This window comes from Xiphophorus couchianus, chromosome 11 (genome assembly GCF_001444195.1).
Source record: "Xiphophorus couchianus chromosome 11, X_couchianus-1.0, whole genome shotgun sequence".
Classification (NCBI taxonomy): Eukaryota; Metazoa; Chordata; class Actinopteri; order Cyprinodontiformes; family Poeciliidae; genus Xiphophorus; species Xiphophorus couchianus.
The window spans coordinates 18,818,750-18,838,827 of NC_040238.1; the positions used below are offsets into that span (position 1 = coordinate 18,818,750).

The 20,078-nt window shown below is 39.9% G+C and overlaps 1 protein-coding gene across 5 annotated transcripts in view; it reads left to right on the forward strand.

Moving 5' to 3' along the window:
- ltbp3 (latent transforming growth factor beta binding protein 3) overlaps nt 1–20,078 on the forward strand; it is a 51,110-nt gene that overhangs the window by 9,831 nt on the left and 21,201 nt on the right. For all 5 annotated transcript variants that reach the window (XM_028030891.1, XM_028030892.1, XM_028030893.1 and 2 more), the window contains exons 2-4: nt 17,474–17,743; nt 18,508–18,671; nt 18,755–18,860. In XM_028030891.1, the coding sequence (XP_027886692.1) occupies nt 17,474–17,743; nt 18,508–18,671; nt 18,755–18,860 (540 nt within the window). The remainder of the gene's footprint in view (nt 1–17,473; nt 17,744–18,507; nt 18,672–18,754; nt 18,861–20,078) is intronic.

Genomic DNA, 20,078 nt, shown 5'->3' on the forward strand with positions numbered 1-20,078 from the left:
TCTTCCTTTCTATATTTATTTTCATCTGTTTCATCTGCTGTGTCTTTCTCTCTCTCTTTCTAACTATCATATATATATATATTCCCTCACCAAGCTCAGTCTTATAAAGCCAGGAGGAGTATTTCCCCAATTCAGTTCAAAACCTGTATTTAGTGATCACTGGATTTTAGGGGCATGTCAGTGAAGCACAGGCTACTTTGTATTCTGGTACCATAGCCATATGGTCGAGTAGGAGCGTGCCTCCTGCTGCTACTCGCAGGAGAGCAAAATCTGAGTTATAGTCTCACTTTTAAAAGTTAACGTTGAGCTGAGCGAACTCAATGCACCACTAAGCCTATCTTGAGAGAGAGCTGAAAGTAGAGGAGCACCCACGTTGAAACAGAAATAGCTCACGACGTGATCTGGTGTTATTTAGGCTAATAAAATTAATGCCCAGCTGTGAGCCCCTATAATGATTACATGTGGTCTTCTTGGGGGGTGGAGGTAGGTGGTCTCGTTGGCAACTGGTAGGGAAAACGCTGATATAAAAGCATGCCACACTTTTCAGATTTTCATTTGTATCACCTTCCTTCCACCTCACAATTATCTACTAAATCCCAGTGAAGTGTATTAACATTTTTTGCTGCAATCAGACAAAATGTGAAACTGTTCAAGAGTTTGAGTACTTTTCAAATCAGTGGAATCTCTGTCAGAATTTTCCATAAAATCAAACTTCTGCAAGTCAACAGTTTTGCAGCGTGACCTTTAAAAAAAAAAAAAAAACACCCATCACCGTAAATTACATCTGGAAAACAAAGCAGCAATTAGAGGCTTTTTTTTCTCCATCGTCACAGAACAGTGTTAAGAGCAGCACGCTGAGCCCTACTCAAACAAACAACCTTCTTTGCCATCTTTAACACTCTCCTCCCATTTGCGTAGCAGGGATGTGGGGCGAGTGGGGGGGCCACGCAGCATTTATTTAAAGCCACTGAGAGGAATGCAGAGCCCTGTAGCTGTAGCGATTAGCCAGAGTAAACAGAAGAACATGGAGTCGACCTGGGCAGTAGAGACGGATCGGCCTCCTGAAGTTACCTCCCGCAGGCTCCTCCAGGGGCAGGTACCTGACCTAATCTCGGCAGAGCTCTGTCAGCACTCCTCCACCTGCCTCCTCTCCACTCCCTATAGCCAGGGCTGTTAGATAGTCATTATATGACATCATGTGCACATGTTCCAAGTTTCTGTCTGCTTCTCCCCCCTCTTACCGCTCTGCCAGGAAAGAGCGGAAAAAAGCAGGCAATATTGGATTTGTGCCCATTTGGGAGCTGTTTAAGGAGATGTAGCATTTTTCCATGACATATAAAACACATCATGCAGAGCATATTTAGGTGTAGATGTGGATAAATGCAACTCTTCCAACTCCAGGGGTCTAGCAGGGTTTTCTGTCTGCTGCTGTTTCAATAATAGCTGAATGTGAGGACCGATGCATAGCAGGGATTACTAACTATTATTTTAGTAATTGATTAATCTAGCAATTATTCTGACACTTCATTAATTGGATTAAAAATGTCACATTCTACAGATTTTTATAAAAGATAAAATTCAGTTCCTTTTTGAAAATAAGAAAATAGACATTTCATTGCCTGAAATGTAATAACATAACATTCCTTCAGTAAATCTGACCTGGGTGAAGCTAAAACTATGCCACTTGAGTTTTGGCTAAAACATTTCTACAGTACAGACAAAGAAGTTTTAGTCTTAAATGCTAAATGTATATTTATTTTTGCACAATTTGGGCTTAATTACTGCTCTGAATATGTTATTTTTAGTCTTTATACTCCAGTTAATGATTAATCGATTACTGAATTAGTAGACGATCATTTCAATAATCAGTTAATGACAATTAATCAGATTAATTGTTTCAGCGAAGATGTCAGTTTGGGCTTAATCACTTCTCTGAATATACTTTTTTTTTTCTTTATACTTCAGTTAATAATTAATCGATTACTAAAATAGTTGACGTTATTTCAATTAATAGTGATTTAATTGTGATTACTCACAATCATCGAGTCTGCCCTAATATCTACCGAAGATGGCAGTGCTATGCACAGTCTGGGCTTAATTACTTCTCTGATATATATATATATATATATTTTTTTTTTTTTAATGCTCCAATTAATGATTAATTGATTACTGAATCAAACTGAATGAGTTGACGATTATTTCAATAATCAGTTAATGACGATTAATCAGATTAATTGTTTCAACCCTAATATGTAGCAAAGAAGACAGCGCTATGTAGAGTTTGAATTTAATGACTTCTCTGAATATGTTTTTTTTTTTATTGTCTTCATAATCCAGTAAACGATTAACCAATTACTAAATTAGTTTATGATTATTTCAATAATTAAATAATAGGGATTAATTGTGAATAATCACAACTGATCAATTCAACCCTAATAGCAGAGCTTCATCTCTGATGTTTGGAAAGCAGCGACCTCTCAGAGTTTCTGGCGGGGGGAGAAGGTGTACGCTGGTTTGTGTTTGCTAAAGGGAGTGATTATGTCATTTACTGTGACGGCTGGCTCGGTCTTAGGAGTCGGACACACTTCACATGTTGCTCCTCAGTCGGTGTGGGATGTGGTCTCACTGTGCCCATTGATGGTAGGCGTATTTAGGATGGCGGTTTCCTGCCTTGCAGCTGATGGTTGAGGGAAGCACATCATGAGAGAGTGAACCTTTCTCCTGTTCTCCTTCTGCAGCAGGAACGTGTTCCCCTCTGTGGGAGCCAGTCATTTTTAGCCACACCAGGTCATGGAAGTAGGGCAACTACTGGGGTATTTATTTATTTAGGTACATTTTTATGAAGACTAGAAACCTCACAGTGTTGGACCCACTGAGAGCTAACATCTGTTATACAAGCTTAGAGCAGCTTTTAGCTGACGTAGGTTATTATTACGGTTTCTCACTGACCGATAGTTGAACCTCACCACTTTCAAACACAGTGCCTCTCACAGTTCTTGGAGTTTTATCAGGATTTTTTTTTTTTTTGTATTTTCTTGAGAAATACAATGGAGACCAGATGTTTTTGTGCTCTGCATATTTTTTTCCTCCCTCTCGGACTTTAAATCAGTTTGAATGTTTCCTGTTTTTGGGTTAGCACAATTATTGCTGTTTGCATTCTTAGATTTAGTTTTTAGTTTTCTTAAATTCAACATTTTACAAAGATTTCCCGTGAAGTTGGTAGAAATCTTTTTTACGCTATATAGCGTGGGTCAACCAGGTTTGGTTTTCTCCAACAAAGTTCTCACGAGAGTTTTCTGGGACTGTCTCCCATTCCTCCTGTCAGAACTGGTGTTGGTCAGAATTGTAAGCCACTGTGTTCACACAGGCATTTTCAGCTCTGCTCGCAAGATTTGCTGGAAGATCTGGTTGGGATTAGGGCTTTCTGAGGGCCACTAAAACCTTGATTTTGTTGTCTCTAAGCCACTTTGGAACCTCTTTGGTTGTGTTCTTAACTTGCAAGCTTCCATGTTTCCCTCCAGAAGTTCTGATGAACATTATAGCAAACAGTTCTGTTTTAGTTTCATCAGACCACATGATAAGACTCCAAAAATAAGTATATTTGTTCCTGAATGCTTTTGGAGGGGTGGGGGGCTGCTTTCAGCATAATGGCTTCTTCCTGGCTGAGTGGCATTTTAGCCCAAGTTGGTATTAAATTAATTTCATCGTGAATAATAACATTATTACCAACTCCAGTGAGTATGTTCACAAGGTCTTTTGCATGCTTGACACCAAAAAACATTTTCATCGTTCCTGAACAGTACGATGGCTGCAGATTGCGTTGATGACTTTACTTGCACATAGGATTGTAACGATTCCTCAGATGATTATTAAAACTTCTCAAGGTAAATTACCTGCCTCGAAGCTTCATTAAATTATGTTTTATTATTTAGCACACTGTGTTGTGGCCAGGTGATTATTTATGTTGCTCAACGCTCTCACTTCCATCTTAAAAAGTGTCTTTACTGTTCTTAAATAAAATATAATTTCAGATTTTTGTATAACTATTCTTCAGGTTAACTTAGAAAGTGAGCTATATTGTTACAGGTTAATTTTCTAAACTACAGAAAAGTAATTGTTAGGGATGCGCAAATATGAAAATTTGGGCCAATATCAATATTGTGGGTATAGTAGAATTTACCAATATTTTATTTCATAAAGTTTTTATTTGATTAGTCAATTAATTGTTAGAATAATTGATAGAATACTCCATTACTGAAATAATTGTTAATAACAGCCCTACTTGTCAGGGCTACTTGTTATAATTGTTAGAACAGAATTATGTTGCACCTTTAGGCACCTGGAAATTATAGCTACAGGTTGAGCAAGACTTATGGATGTACGCAGTTTTCTTCCTAATGTCTTAGCTGAATTCTTGGTTTTTTTCATGATGTCAGTCCAGAAAGCAGTCTGGTTGCGGTGTTGCCTTAAAATACATCGGCATGTGAGCCTAAATTCTTACATAAACAGGGCTTTAATGGATGTTTCTTTCCACCCTTTGTTTATAGCTGGTCACAAAGTTTTTGACAACAACCACAGCTTTTTTTGCCCTTAACTCGTTGTGGTTTCTGTCCTTCAGTTTGAATAGTCTTAAGACTGCAGAATTTCTTGATGTGAACAAAGAATTGAGCTCTGTCCAAAGGTCATTTTAGAGGGATTAAGGTCAAGCCTCAATGCTCGCCTGCTTAAAACGCTTCCGTCTTTTCCCTTTTTTTAAAAATCCATTCCTCTATGCTGTGGGATATGTGCTAATGGGAAAAAAGTCCTGGTTGGGTAACAGCATTTACGCTAAAGGAAGTTGGTAATCTCCTTATTTCACTCTTCTCAGATTGTTTAGAGTTACAGAATTCAAACCTATAACAAACATCTACAAACAATAAAACACGGAGGTCCTATAAGGGCCAGGGGTCAAACTGTTGTATGTATCTTACTTATTATATCCACAACTTATTTTTCCCAGGGGTAATGTACTTAACCCTTAGTTACCTCTGATCTGCGTATCAAAAGCATTAAAAAAAGCTTTAACTGACTCTGAAATATCAAACAAATTACCAAAAGTCTCTCAGAGGGATGCAGCCCTTTTGAAATTGATAAGATATTGTGGCGTGATCACAGAACCATCAAACGTTTTCTTAACATGCTTAGAAAAACTATTTAAATGAAGCTTGAAGCAATCAGGAATCCATTACCTTCCAGTTCTGTCATTTAGTTGAAGCCTACTTGGAGTAGCTAGAAGATGCTCAGAGCTCAGAGACATGGCCAATGTAAGGTAAGATTGGACCAAAAAATATCTGAAGACAGATTTGTTAAAGGTTTTCTGGATGAAGTGAGAGTGACTCTTGACTTGGCCAGACGGATGGACCTGTGGCTGGGTCAGTAATGGGCTCAGAGCTCCACTTGGAGTCAGACACCAACAAGGTGGTTCTGGCCTGGGCTGATATTAACGATGAGCTGGTTGGAATCAACTCTCAAACCTGCTGCCTGTTTGTAGAAAACACTTTCTTCAAGCAGTGGTACAGGAAGATGTTTGATGCTCCCTCTTAGAAGAAAATCCCATGTGAAAATGTGGTCACATGTGGTTCACACAACTTTTTACATGTGAAAGATGTGAATCACATGTGAAAGCACATGTGTATGTGTGATTTTGGAATATTTTGTGGTAAAATTATATGTGATTTCCATGTGATCACATGTGATGCACACATTTCCACATGTGGAAATATGTGATATACATATATACAATTATAAAATAATGGGACCACCTTTGTTTTACCATGAAAATGTCCAATTTCTTCATATTATTCACTTTTCTCGATGAATATGAGGTCACATGTCAATTTCATATAATTTTCTAAGACATAACTGCATACTAAAGTAAACTTGTAGCTATGACTCAAGACTATTAAGACAAGTATATATGTACACAAAACAACAATTTATTTACTTCTGTTTGAAACTGTTGAGAATCAGAAACAACTTTTAGCATCTGAGCATGACACCATACAGATTTGCCCCAAATTAGGACCCGACAATGAACGTGTCGAAACCAGATGTGTAGAAACGGGTTTAATACCATCAGTGCCAGTCCAGAGAGGGAAAACAAAACCTCAGGTAAAACCTCAGCGACTGGTCCTTCATGTTGTTTCAGGAGAGACTGTAGCATTCGACTGTGAACCCACTGAGTCTCCTTAATGTCTTCAAGGATGGTTAGAACACACACACACACACACACGTTGGTATTGGTGGCTTGTATAGGGGTCTTCTTATATGTGCCAGTAACCACAGGTGAAGGTGCTGTGGGTGCTGATGCTCAGGTGGGGAGATTTCCTTCTCCAGTGCTGAAGGTGGTGAGGTCTCTGGCTGTTCTGATCTGGTTGCTACATTCATTCCTCATCGGAGCTTCGCTGGACCACTAGCCTCGAAAAAAAATGTAAAAATTAATAAAAAAAAGCTCCTATGATCTTGACTACATTTTATGTACACACACACACACACACACACCCGCACGCCCATGCACAGCAGAGTCCTACTTTTACATTAGCATGTAATTGACCAGAATGACATGGGGTGCTCTGATCTGCTAAATAAAGCAGCATAACGTGACGTTGTTTGGTGACTATCTTGTCAGGCTAAAAAAACACTTCAGTTGATACAACTATGATTCTCTTGGCAATTAAAAGAAAAATCACGCAGTGTTAAAACCAGTAACAGGTCAATTTATATTTTTCAACTGGAGGAATGTCATCATAATACAGTAGTGAGCTCACACATCTGTACGCACTCCAGACTTGGAGGGAGGGTGGAGAAATGGCCATTTTATTAGGTCCTCAACTTTAATTTTGACTGAAAAACCAGCTGCCGTCTGTTGTGCCCTCCATTAAAAAAATAGCTGAGGTAAAGTTTAAGTAGTGAAGCATTGAACCATCAAATCCACACTAATTTGTTTTGGGAGCTGTAGGACTCAAGATAAAGCCTTCAAACTGTAAAATCGGCCAGCATTCAGTTAACGTTTAGTTAGCTTAGCATGACTTTAGTACTAAGAAAAAGTTCACCGGTACATCACTATCAGTACGCATTACTTTCCAGATTTATATTTCTGTGTAAATATTTTCGATACACCTCGAGATTCAAATCAACTAAAACATTTCTTACCTTTTGTTCGGGGAAAAAAAATCAAACTCTTCAAGTCCACTTTAGTGGACTTAAACACTTTAGTTTAGACTTAAACCCTTTATTTTGTATTATTTTATTTTATAAAGCATTTTAAGCTTTTATTTCACATCAGTTGGTTATTTTTTTTAACTATATACTTGACATTATTATCAAATATTTCTATTAACATAGAAATACAAGTGTCGCTTTGTCTTCAAGTTGAAGTTTATTCCTCCGGCATGACTTTACATTTATTTAAGTTGTGCCAGAGGCACATAGGCTAAGGCACATGTGAGAAATATGTGATCACATGTGATCCCATGTTGAATAAACCATGGATCACATGAACAAAATACTTTATCACATGTGGAACATGGGAACCACATGTGATCACATGTGAATTTCATGGAATTTTTTTGTAAGGGCACATATATCCAAGTCTAGCCAGTAAAGACCTTAAAGATGAAAAACTAATGGTGACCCAAGATGTTATTCCTTGCTGCTCTTCTTTGCTCTCTGGGGCAACATAAACATGGGTCTGGATCTATCTTAGTAGCCAGTGGTTTAGAAAAAAAAGTGCTGCATCATAATTATACCCTTGGCCAGTCATGGTTTATTTTCCACTTCAGTTTTGGTAAAAATGTGTTACACGTGTCAATATGAGTGGCACTGGTGATTATAGAGGGGAAAAAAGCTTCCATACAAAGTATCCATTCATCCATCCATTCTCTTCCGCTTTATCCGAGGTCGGGTTGTGGGGGTAGCAGCTTAAAAAGGGAGGCTCAGAGGTCCCTCTCCCCGGCCACTTCTTCCAGCTCCTCCAGGGGAATCCCAAGGCGTTCCCAGGCCAGCCGAGAGTCATAGTCCCTCCAGCGTGTCCTAGGTCTTCCTTGGGGCCTCCTCCCGGTGGGACATGCCCGGAAAACCTCACCAGGGAGGTGTCCAGGAGGCATCCTGACCAGATGCCCGAGCCACCTCAACTGGCTCCTCTCGACGTGAAGGAGAAACGGCTCTACTCTGATTCCCTCCTGGATGACTGAGCTTCTCACCCTATCGCTAAGGGAGAGCCCAGACACCCTACGGAGAAAACCCATTTTGGTCGCTTGTGTCCACGATCTCGTTCATTTGGTCATGACCCAAAGCTCATGACCATAGATGACAGTGGGAACGTAGATTGACCGCTAAATCAAGAGCTTCGCTTTTTGGCTCAGCTCTCTCTTCACCACGACGGATTGGTAGAGCGCCCGCTTCACAGCAGACGCTGCACCAATCCGCCTTTCGATCTCCCTTCTTCCCTCATTCATGATCAAGATTCCGAGATACTTGAACTCCTCCACTTGGGGCAGGACACCCCCCCCCAGGACCAGACTCTGACACCGGTCAAACAGGGACCTGACAGCCCGTATCAAAGGGCCTGGTACCCCGTACTCCCGGAGAACCCCCCACAGGGCTCCCCGAGGGATAAAGTTGAACGCCTTCTCAAAGTCCACAAAATACAAAACACCGGACACAAGTCCACCCAACATGTAGACTGGTTGGCCAAACTCCCATGCACCTTCCAGGAACCAGCTGAGGGTGTAGAGCTGATCCAGTGTTCCACGACCAGGACGAAAACCACACTGCTCTTCCTGAATCCGAGGTTTGACTATCTGGCGGACCCTCCTCTCCAGGACCCCTGAATAGACCTTGCCAGCTAGGTTTAAAAGTGTGACCCCTCTATAATTGGAGCACACCCTTTGGTTCCCCTTTTTGAACAGGGGGACCACCACCCCAGTCTGCCAATCCAGGGGAACTGCCCCCAATGTCCATGCAATATTGCAGAGTCGTGTCAGCCAACACAACCCTACAACATCCAGAGCCTTAAGGAACACCGGGCGAATTGCAACCAGGGCCCTGCCTCCGAGGAGCTTTTTAACCACCTCGGCGACCTCGTCCCCAGAGATTAGAGAGCCCAACCCACAGTCCCCAGGCTCAGCTTCCTTGATGGAAGGCATGTTGGTGGGATTGAGTAGGTCTTCGAAGTATTCTGCCCACCGGCCCACAACGTCCCAAGTTGAGGTCAGCAGCACACCATCCCCACTATAGACAGTGTTGGCGCTGTACTGCTTCCCCCTCCTGAGACGCCGGATGGTGGACCAGAATCGCCTCAAAGCCGTGCGGAAGTCTTTCTCCATGGCCTCTCCGAACTCCTCCCACGTCCGAGCTTTTGCCTCAGTAACCACCTGAGCTGCATGCCGCTTCGCCCGCTGGTACCCATCAGCTGCTTCCGGAGTCCCACAGGCCTAAAAGGCTAGATAGGACTCCTTCCTCAGCCTGACAGCATCCCTCGCGAAGGTGTCCACCAACGGGTTCAAGGGTTGCCACTGCAACAGGCACCGACAACCTTGCTGCCACAGCTCCGATAAACCGCCTCAACAATGGAGGCACGGAACACGGTCCACTCAGACTCAATGTCCCCCACCTCCGTGTCGAAGTTTTGCCGGAGATGGGAGTTAAAGCTCCGTCTCACAAGGGATTCCGCCAGACGTTCCCAGCAGATGCTCACAATACGTTTGACCGGCATCCTACCCCATACAAAGTAAATGTACTTAAATTAATGGTAGGACTTGTGTAAGTTTATGTTTAAAGTGATGCTACTCAAATATTTTTTTTTTATTATTTTAAAATAATGTTTAGGTAACAGCTTTATCAAAAATGGCAATGAGTGTGTATGGGGTTTCATTTTGTTGCTACAAATGCTATGTTTTATTCATAGCCTTGAAACAAAGAACTTGTCTTTATTTTTTCCCTCCCCTCAACATGATGTCAAAGTGATTGTGGCTTCAGCTAAAAATGTTCCTGAAAACATTGTTCTTGGCCCGGTCTTCAACTTTCTTCTGATCTTTCTCCTTCATCTTCTCCCATATTTTCCTTACTGGTTATCTGTGCTTCTTATGATGCTGGCTGCATTCACTCCAACTCACATTTTCTGTTATTCTTTCCACAGACTTAACCAAAAAGTGTCTCATTGTGTTTCTTTCTAGCTCCAAGCTAGAAAGCTAGTGCATCATGACGAAAAAATAAGACGATACACTTTAATTTAAGCAACTAATTTTAATGTCTGCTTTTGATAAATGTATCCAGCTTTGATTTTAACTTTTAAAAATTGGTTCAAAATATCTTTTTTAGTTTGTTTCAAAATAAACTTCTCAGGTTTCCTACAGTACTGAAACCAGCTTGACGGATTAATGAGGAATTTAATTAGAAGTAGATGTTTTGTGGAATGTCACAGTAGTCGGAAAACTTAATGCAAGGAAAACTTTTACCACTTGTATCCTTTCGTCTGCTTGAAGCTGAAGAAACCGGGTCATAACAAGCCTCACAGTTGCCATATTAGAACTGGAATATTGCGGCAGTGGAAAAGCAGCTCCTGGATAAATCTTGGAAATGACGAAACACAGACGAAGAAGCAGTCCGTTCTGAATGGACGGATTTAGTCACAGTGGAAGTAAGCTGGTTGAAGACATCACATCTTGGTGTCTGAATCTTAAAGACTTGCTATTTGTAGTCCTGCCAGAAGACTGTGCTAAAGCGGGAGCCAGATCAGGGGCTGTATCATTGGTCCGGTTGGAGATTGTGTGAAGCCATTTCAGACTCAGCAAGCTGCGGTTTGTAGAGCTATAATTTGTTGTTTTTGTGCTGTGAGGGTGCGGCTGTGGGTAAAGAGGACAATATGACGAGGGAGTGGAGTGGGGGCTGCGATGCATCATCTCCAGACAGACTGGAGCGTGGGTAGGTGTTTTCACAGGGGAATCAAAGGGCAACCTCAGGGTTTTGGGCCCAGTCGTTTATTTTTTTGCCATCAAACGCACGCACATCATTCTGTTTCATTTTTAGCAGCAGTTTCTGCACTTTACTTCTCGATTTCACTCTATCGTGCTTTCATAGGCCTTCTTGTTACAGTCAAATACTTAAATATATTTTATTGTAAGTTTATCTTATACTATACTTGTGAAATGAGTCCTTCTCCTTGGCCAATCAGTGACATTTTCAGAGTTGTTTTTTTTAATAACCTAATTCTACTTTAAACATCTCAGGAGTCTTCTCTCTGACCTGCCTGCTGTGTTCCTTAGTTTTTATGTTGTTGTTTATTCACCAATGTTCTCTAACAAACCTTCCCAGAACATCTGGATTTATACTGAGATTAAACTGCACACATGTGGACTCTGTTTACAAAACAGATGACCTCTGAATGGATTTTATTTAAGGAACATCAAAATAAAGGGAGCTAAATACAAAAGCAGGTTTTTATTTATAATTTTTTTTCTTTCTGCACACAATGCTTTGGTAAGACTTTGTGTTGGTGTATGTGTGTCCTGCCACATACATCAGTTTTTCTTACTTAACAGCTAAGGAATGCCAAGTACATTTTTTCTCACAGGAAAATCACAATTATCCCACTTGAAACAACATTTCACTTTTCGTTTTGCATTCCTCCTAAATGCTTAATCTTTCTTTACGCCATCATTTTTACCCCTAAATAGACATTCTCTCCATCCTTCATCGCTTGTGGGCAAATCTGGCATTTTAAGGAACAGCTCTGATTACGTCAGGAGAAGTGGTGCTGATAAAGCTTGAAGACAAACAGACTCCCTTTCTTTCTGTCTTTTTTTTATCCAGTTTGCTTCACTCTACTTTCTGAATAACTCCTCTCTGGGAAAGTTACACACTTCCTGAGTCTTGGAGCATACCTACGAGCTGGAACTATACATTAAATCAGACCTTACAGCCAAGGATATGGTCAACTTTGGCTCCTTTTAAGTTTAATTGAAGTCATATTCTGTAAAAGAGCAATTTATATACAGTGTAATAGCTCTCAGCATTGTACCTTTTCTAAATATAAAATACAATATGTTCTGCACTATTGACATGAAAAACAAATGTGTTGGGGGACAAAAAATGTTAAACACTGGAGCTTTTAGGCACATTGAAGCGTAAGAAGTAAATTATTTAGGATTGTTTGCACGTCTCTTTGGAGCAGACAGAACATAACTAAAGATGGAACTGTTACCAAAACACTCCCTTTATCTACGACTAATACACGTGGAAAATATTGCTCATTATAATTCAATGGCTTTACAACCACAAGTCCCCCCTCCTGCTCCCGTCAGCCAGCCAGGCGGCCATGTTCATACCTCACATTCATGTAGACCACTTCATAACTCTTAAGCATGTTTGATTTTTGTTTTTTTTCTTTAATAACATACCACCTCTAGACTCAGGAATGTGTTAGATCTTCAAATAAAAAGTGTGGCACAAAAACAGAAATCCCAGAAAATATAAGGGAGGAAAGTCCACAAGTGACTCAGGGATTGTAAATTTTACTAATGAACTCCAGGGTGATGATTTTATTTTCACAGTGAAAACCTTCAGATCTCAGCTTTAAGGCTTTCTGCTCTTTCTCACTGTACAGTGTGGTTGCAGTCAGCTAACCGCAGCGGCTCTTCAGGAGACGAAACACCCTCCACTTAATAGCACACGCAGACAAGCACGGCCACTAACATGCACGATCTGCCAAAAACATTAGCCTGTGCGCAGTCGGGGTGAAGTGAACAAGGGCAGAAGTGAAGTGAGAATTTACTGTATGTGTGCAAGTTACTGCATCCTTGTGTAGCTCTGGATACAAGCAGACATAATAAAAAACACTTTATACAAAGCAAAGAATGTGAGAGGCATCAGGTGCAGCGGTAGGGTCACCTGTTATTTAAGCTTAAATTGGAGATGAAAACAAAATGGCATCTTTCTGAAATAACAGTCTTTGGTGAAACTATAACCCAACGACCTGTGTCGTCCCCAGATCTCAGTCCAGTGGAGAACGTTTGTGATCTGGTGAAATGGCAAATTTGCAGAGAATCTGCAGCATCTGCTGAATGCTATCACGTTTTGAATCAACAATTCAGAGGAATGTTTGCAACATCTTGTTGAATATAAGACATGGATAATTAAGGCAGTTCTGAAGAGTTACGATGCTGCTCCTGGGAATTAGCTGCGGTGAGATTCCAAGTCATTTCTGACCAGGAAGTGCCTGCGGGAAACTGGTTACCCCGACAACCTGATTTCACATAAACAGAAGATAATAAGCATGGATAGCTTTAGCTTTACTTTTTTTAATAATCTATATGTAAATGGAAATGATATAATAAAAAATGGCACAATGAAACAATTTGATATGAATTTTTTAATCTATGTACTTGATTTTAAGAATTCTTTGAGCTTTTAGGAGTTCCAGCTCTTTTATCCTTTAAAATAAATATGTCTTTGTCTGTAGAAAGCACTTACAAAACACTGGAAGCAATGAAATTAATAAATAAAATTTCCCATTTGTTTTAAGAAATATATTTTTATTAGCTTATGGGAAAAAAGATTTAGATATAAAAGTTTATACGGGAAGATCTACTGGTGCTTTTTTGCGCTTATTTGTATATCCTGTTTTGTTTTTCTCTCTCCCATGTTCTTAATAATACACGTTTATACTCGTATGGATGCTTATTTTGTTATTATTACTTTTTTGTTGTTTTTCTTCTTTTTCTCCCATGCTGTTCTTAGTCGGTATGTACTTTGTTCATATAAATAAGAAAAACAAAGCAACAAGTGACGAGAAGATTTCTGCTCGTTAAATTGTAACTCTATATTGCTGCTTTAAACATTTGTAATTTTTTTTCAAATTACAGTAAATGAATATCCCTGGTTGTTATAGAAGATATATCTAGGGCGTTCTGTGGTGGCGCAGGGGTTAAGCACAACCCACATATAGAGGCCTTAGTCCTCGACGCGGCTGTCGCCGGTTCGATTCCCGGCCTGGCGACCTTTGCCGCATGTCTTCCCCCTTCTCTCATTACCCTCTTTCCTATCAATTCACTGTCAAATAAAGGTCACTAGAGCCAATAAAATCTTTAAAAAAAAAAAGAAGACATATCTAGATAACATATATATATATATATATATATATATATGTATATATCGATAACTGTATGAGAATCTGATTGAGTAATAACTTTTTACAAAAATAAGACATTCTTACTCTTGTAGCTGGTTGAAAATGTTTGACTCAGAATAGATTTAACAAGAGTAAAGAGTAATGGAGTGTGATCGTCTTGAAGCCATGCCATGGCTGCTTGTACTGGAAAGACCTCAAAGAAACCAAATCCATCTTCAAGCCCTCGTACACAGCTGACTGATAGCTTGCAGCGCAGTTATTACACTTATTATTGCAGCATAGCGTTACCTGAAGTCTATTATTTCTGTTATCAGTGGTGTGGTTTCTTTTCCACTGGTCGTGCATCAAAGCGCTCATTCATGGGACCCCCATTCCCGTTCGCACAGCAGATTGTAAGCCTCAGTATGAAACATGATGCCTCTGCTCTTCCTTGTGTTCATCAGCGTAGATGAGAGCTCCCGGTCTTACACAGACACTTTCCCAGCCAGACGGAGCCTCAGACCAGACCCTGCCTGCAGTTTGTCATCTCCTCCGTCTCAGTTGGGTTAGATTGTGTAATAATGACAGTTGGAAAAGAGGTGCTGCTTCTTTTTTGCTGCTTCTCTCCGTGTGTGTCTGCGATCTCACTTTCGGCCCCCGCATCTCTCCCAATTTCCTCCTGCTCTGAATCCAGGGCCGAGACGGAGTCCGATCCATGGAAACCGGAGGAAGTCTGACAGGGTTGAGCTGGCAGGTTTCAGTCTGCGGTGCTCTGTCTTTTTTTTCTCTCTCTCTCTCTACCTCTCTTGACTCTGCGTGTTGTTGCCTGCGCTCAGTGTCTGTGGTTAAAGGGCCCTGTGACACTGAACTACATCCAGGCAAAGAGAGGCTGCTTCTGAATGATCCATCTTGTGTTCAGATTTAAGCTATTCCACTTTGGCAGCTGGTTGTTTTCAGTTATTCTTTTCTTTTTTCTGCCTGAATTTGACCATGTGAGGATGTCCCTGCCGTGTTTAAAGTGATCCAGTCCCCTAATTATGCCGCAGCCCAGACTCCTCGGCAGTACTCGCCTAATTGCTTACATGTGTGCACACTTGGCTCACAAGCAGAAAGAGCTCTCCTCCTCTCCTTTTGTATCCTCGCTTCTTTTGCTCTTCTATGTTTGATTGTTTGATTAATAAACCTGTTGAGTTTGGCGGTATTTATTAAAAAGATCTTTTTATTGTTTTAGATGGCGTCAGAAAAACTGGCAAAATAGTAAAGTTAAATCTGCATGTTGATTTTAATTTATTTTGTGATACATGAAGCAAAATTAAATGGACTAGAGAAGAAAGAAGTGGGGAAATTCACCAAGCTACTTGCTCGCTCTAAATATGTGCATTCATCTGATTATTAAACCAAATGCAAAGAAAGACTTTTCTTAGTCTGGGTGAGGGACTTTATTCACATCTAAATGAGTTGTAATGCATGCATTTAGGGGGAAATTAACTCAATTTTATGTATAATTCTGTAATTTACCACTAGCTAAATCCACACTGTTTGAAACACTCAGATTACATAAAGTAAATACAGTCCTGTACTTTTGGTCCAGGAAAAGGAAAAGGTCAAAATGACCTGCTGTGCTGCACAGAAGGTAGAGCAGATTTTGTAAATGGACTTGTTGGTGGTAATATTTAGTTTTTGCTTTGGCACACTGCAGCATAAAGAAAGAAAATTTGTTTTTTTGGGTTTTCTTATCTGAATGAAAATAAAGAAATGAAAAACATAGAGCTGAAATTAAGACACTACAGATTTTCAGAAACTGAATGTCTTACTTTTACAATCTGAGGTCTTTTTTAATACTTATATCTTGATTTTTATCTTGAAGCAGTTAAAATGGACTCTACAACATATATAGATAAAAAAAACATTATTTAAAATATGATGCATCCCTCAGAAGGTTAGATATGAATTTGTTGAAGTTTTAAGGAGAACCTTGTTCTTGCCATGACTCTGAGAAAATATTTGTGTTTGTCTTTTTAATCATGTTTGCAGTAGGAGTGTAAAAGTGCAAAAAATAATCATGGTTTGCAAGATAAGAAAAACGTATCCACGTGAGAACTGACTACAAATTTGGTTTGGTTTAAATAATAATAAATAGTAGGTGGATCGTCAATGGTTGTTGTTTAGTTCTCCGTCCAATAGGTGGTACTAGATTCATCTTTGCAGAACTGTTTTAATTCAGCTACATTGGAGAGCCGTCAAGCATAATTTTCCTGTTTAAAATCTTCGAAAGAGCCTCAACATGTTACTTGGTAAATGTAATAAAAGCCTCCTTTCTTTTTAGAGAGCGGTGTTGTTGTTTTTATTTTTACCCAGTATCGTTCTCATTGTTGGACCTTTTCTAAAACAGCTGAGGTCTGCAGTGTTGTTGTGGGTTCTTTTGTGACCTAAATGAGTCATTGATTTGCTCTTGAAGTAATTTTATTACGCTTGCCACTCCAGGGAAGGATTACCCCTGTTCAGTTTTCTCCATTTCTGCTGGATCTCCAAAATGAATTTCTTCCAATCGGACCATGATATGTTGCTTTTTGAGATCTTTTAACCTACTTCATGTGGTGTGACAAGTTTCTTTTGACATAATTGGTTGATTTCTTAAATGTGAACTCTGGTGGTGGGTGGATATATTTTTTTGCATTTAAAGTTGCTTGATGATTTGCTATATAAGCTGGTTAAATTAGAGTGGAAGTAAATCCACTGCCGCAGTTTTATTTGTCCAATTCACAAAATCATTACTTGTTGTATCACGTAGCTCAATCTGCATGTGAAATCTACCTTTTTTCTTTACGTCCCTTCTTTAGCTCTTTAACTTTCACTATTCTGTAGTTGAAGTTTCAAACGCCCTGCTCTTGAATAAACACAACGGAGAAAACCCAGTAAAACAGCAGTACATACGTAGTATATACGCTTTGAAGCGCTCTGGAGCCAGCAGGTTTCCCACAGAACTCCAGATCTTTCCCATATGTCAGAATAAAGCCATTACACAGATCGATGACTTTACCTGCTCTCTCACTTGCCTGGCTGGTTTTCAGGGACCTTTCAGTTCATCGAGCTGATTTGGTTTTTATGGCGTTACAGTTCAAAGAGAATATGGTCCTACTTATGCCAGTTTTTTTCTTTATCTGCCTGTTTGATATATGTACATACTCTACAATATACAAGGCATCCATTTGTTAAGCTAAATGGTTAGTGTGTAAATCACATCCTAAGTAATGCCTGCGATGATTTTATATGTGGCTTGTGGGAGTTTCTCCACCTCTGAGTGTCTTCTTCTCTTTCTCCCTGCAGTTGTGTGTCCTCTGACATGCATGAATGGAGGGGTGTGCAGTTCCAGGAACCACTGCCTCTGCCCGCCTGGCTTCACGGGCCGACTCTGCCAATTTCCACCACAGCAAGCGCAGGCGGCACACGGCAACAGGCAGCCTGTGTACCCTGCTTCCCTGAAGCCAGATGGCCAAAAGCTGGTGGAGCACACGGCCATGGGGCGCACCCAGATGACACAAACACACTCCATTTTCACCTTGCCCCTGTCACAAGTGGGGCACCATTCATCAGAAGGTAACTATTGCTCACTGCAACCTATTTGGGTTTAATTTGTCATGATAAATAGCACGGGATTTCAAAAGATATTTTTTGGAAGTTTATGTTTTTTCAACTGAATTAGGACTATTTTTGCACCGCTGAATCCAAAAATGACATCTATTTTTCTCAATCAGGTCAGGTTTTTATTCAAATTTGATTTAGAGATATCCAATCTTCTGACTAAATTGATTACATTTTGTGACATTATCAGTTCATTTCTGTTAATATTTTTCATCCAAAATTAGGTTTTAGGAGTAAAAACAAATTGTTTTCTAACAGAGTGCAGGATTTCCCCCAGAAAACGTGCTAAGCCTGGTGATTGTGTGCCAGAGCAGTCATTCATTCAGCGGCCCGCCGTGTTTTTGAGTTACAAAATGTTTAAAGTTGACAGGAAATTTGAAAATATCACTTTATAATTATGTATTATTTTAAGATTAATGCTTGAATACCGACTATAAGGTCTTAAAAAAATTCAAACATTTAAAAAAAACTAAAATAAATAAGCAATGTTTTGCCTGGTGGGGGCCCAAGTAAAGCCTGGTGTCCCGCCAGAAATCAGTATTTGGTGGAATAACCAGGAGGTTCTCAATGGGGTTCAGTTAAGTGGACTCTTCATTTTTTACAGAGCTGTATTTGAAATACATTTGTAGTTGCGACTTAACAAAAGGTGAAGAATTGTAAGAAATGCTTTTGCTGTTTGTCTCATTTTTACCCGGTCTGTTCCTTTTCTCTGTTTTCAGTGCAGATTAACGTTCGTGTTCACCACACACCAGACACCTCGGTCATCATTCAGCCTCACGACCAATCGGACTCCAAACCTCCTCACAAAATAGCAATGCGGCCCTTCCCACCGAGACACAAACCGAAGGGCCGCTGCTTTCAGGAGACAACACCCAAACAAGCCGTGTGTATAAAAACTCATGCCTTGCTCACCACTGTAAAATATTACACTTCACACCCGCTGATGAGGCTTCTTAATCGTTTCAGTGCAACAGCACGCCGCTTCCCGTCCTGACCAATCAGGAGGATTGCTGTGGCAGTGTGGGAAACTCCTGGGGACAGAACAAGTGCTACCAGTGCCCCAAATTACCAAGTGAGTAATGCTGGCTATAAAATGCATTTTATTGTTCCCATTCCATCTTTTCAGATGTCATAAACTCCTATTTTTAATTTTAATACTGTACTTAAGTTCAGCTCTAACAGTGGACATTTTTAATAAGATATTCCAGCAAAATCAAAAACTGTGGAAAATGTTCTTCAGATATAAAATAATGATTCATTGAGTCACACTGCTTTTCATGAAAAAAATCCACATGCTTCACATGCTGCTAAGCAAACAGTAAAGTGACTATGTAGTTGACATTAAGACCAAAATGGTGTTCAGGACATTTTTTTTATTTTATAAAAGAAAATGAATTTATTTAGGTATTGCTAGAGCTTCAATTTGGAAAAAAACAGACACATGAGTCAAATGTTTTAAGCTTTTCATAACAGAATGACTCCTGACAGACGTGGTGCAACAGAATTAGATTTGCTAACTTGCTAGCTCACCTTTGCAGCTCTGCCTCCAGAATTGACAATTGTTCATTTTTAAGATTGATTTTTTCCCCCCATTCCTACAGCTTTCTGGTTGACTTCTGGTCTTGAATTGTTCCTTCAATCTCTCTATTTATTTCATAGTTGCGATTGTGTTCGCAGGCTTCAGGCTTCCTTCCGTTTCCTCCAGATGTAACAAAAGTTATTCTGGCCCAACAGTTGAATTTTTGCTTCAATAACAGATCTTATCCATTTGTGATTTTTCAAAGGATTTTCTGGCTTTTTGAGTAATGGCTTCTTCGCCACTGAGCGGTCCTTCAGACCATGTTAGTACAGTTCCACTCAGGACAATGACCGCCGCTTACTAGCTCCAGCCAACATCTACACAAGATCTTTTTTGTTTTTTTAGGTTTTGATTCACACATTTCACACCAAAACCTTCTTTGTTTATGAGACATGATGCTCCGTTGCTTGAGGTGTTGCCTTAAAAAACAGCCACAGGTTTACTCTAATTTAACTCACATGTTGTGAAGTAACGTATCAGCATCTTTCAAAGCCATCTGTTTAAAGAATTTTGTCGTTTCTGTGTGTTTAACATTCCGAATTTGAATAAAGTGATGAAAATGCTCTTTAAGGTGAAGTACAGAAATTTTATTTATATAGCACATTTTCAGCAACAAGGCAGTTCAAAGTGCTTTACATGAATTAGAAGGGAATGCAAACAAAACAATAAAGCTAAAAGAAAGAAAAACAAGCACAGCAAACGAAAAACTAC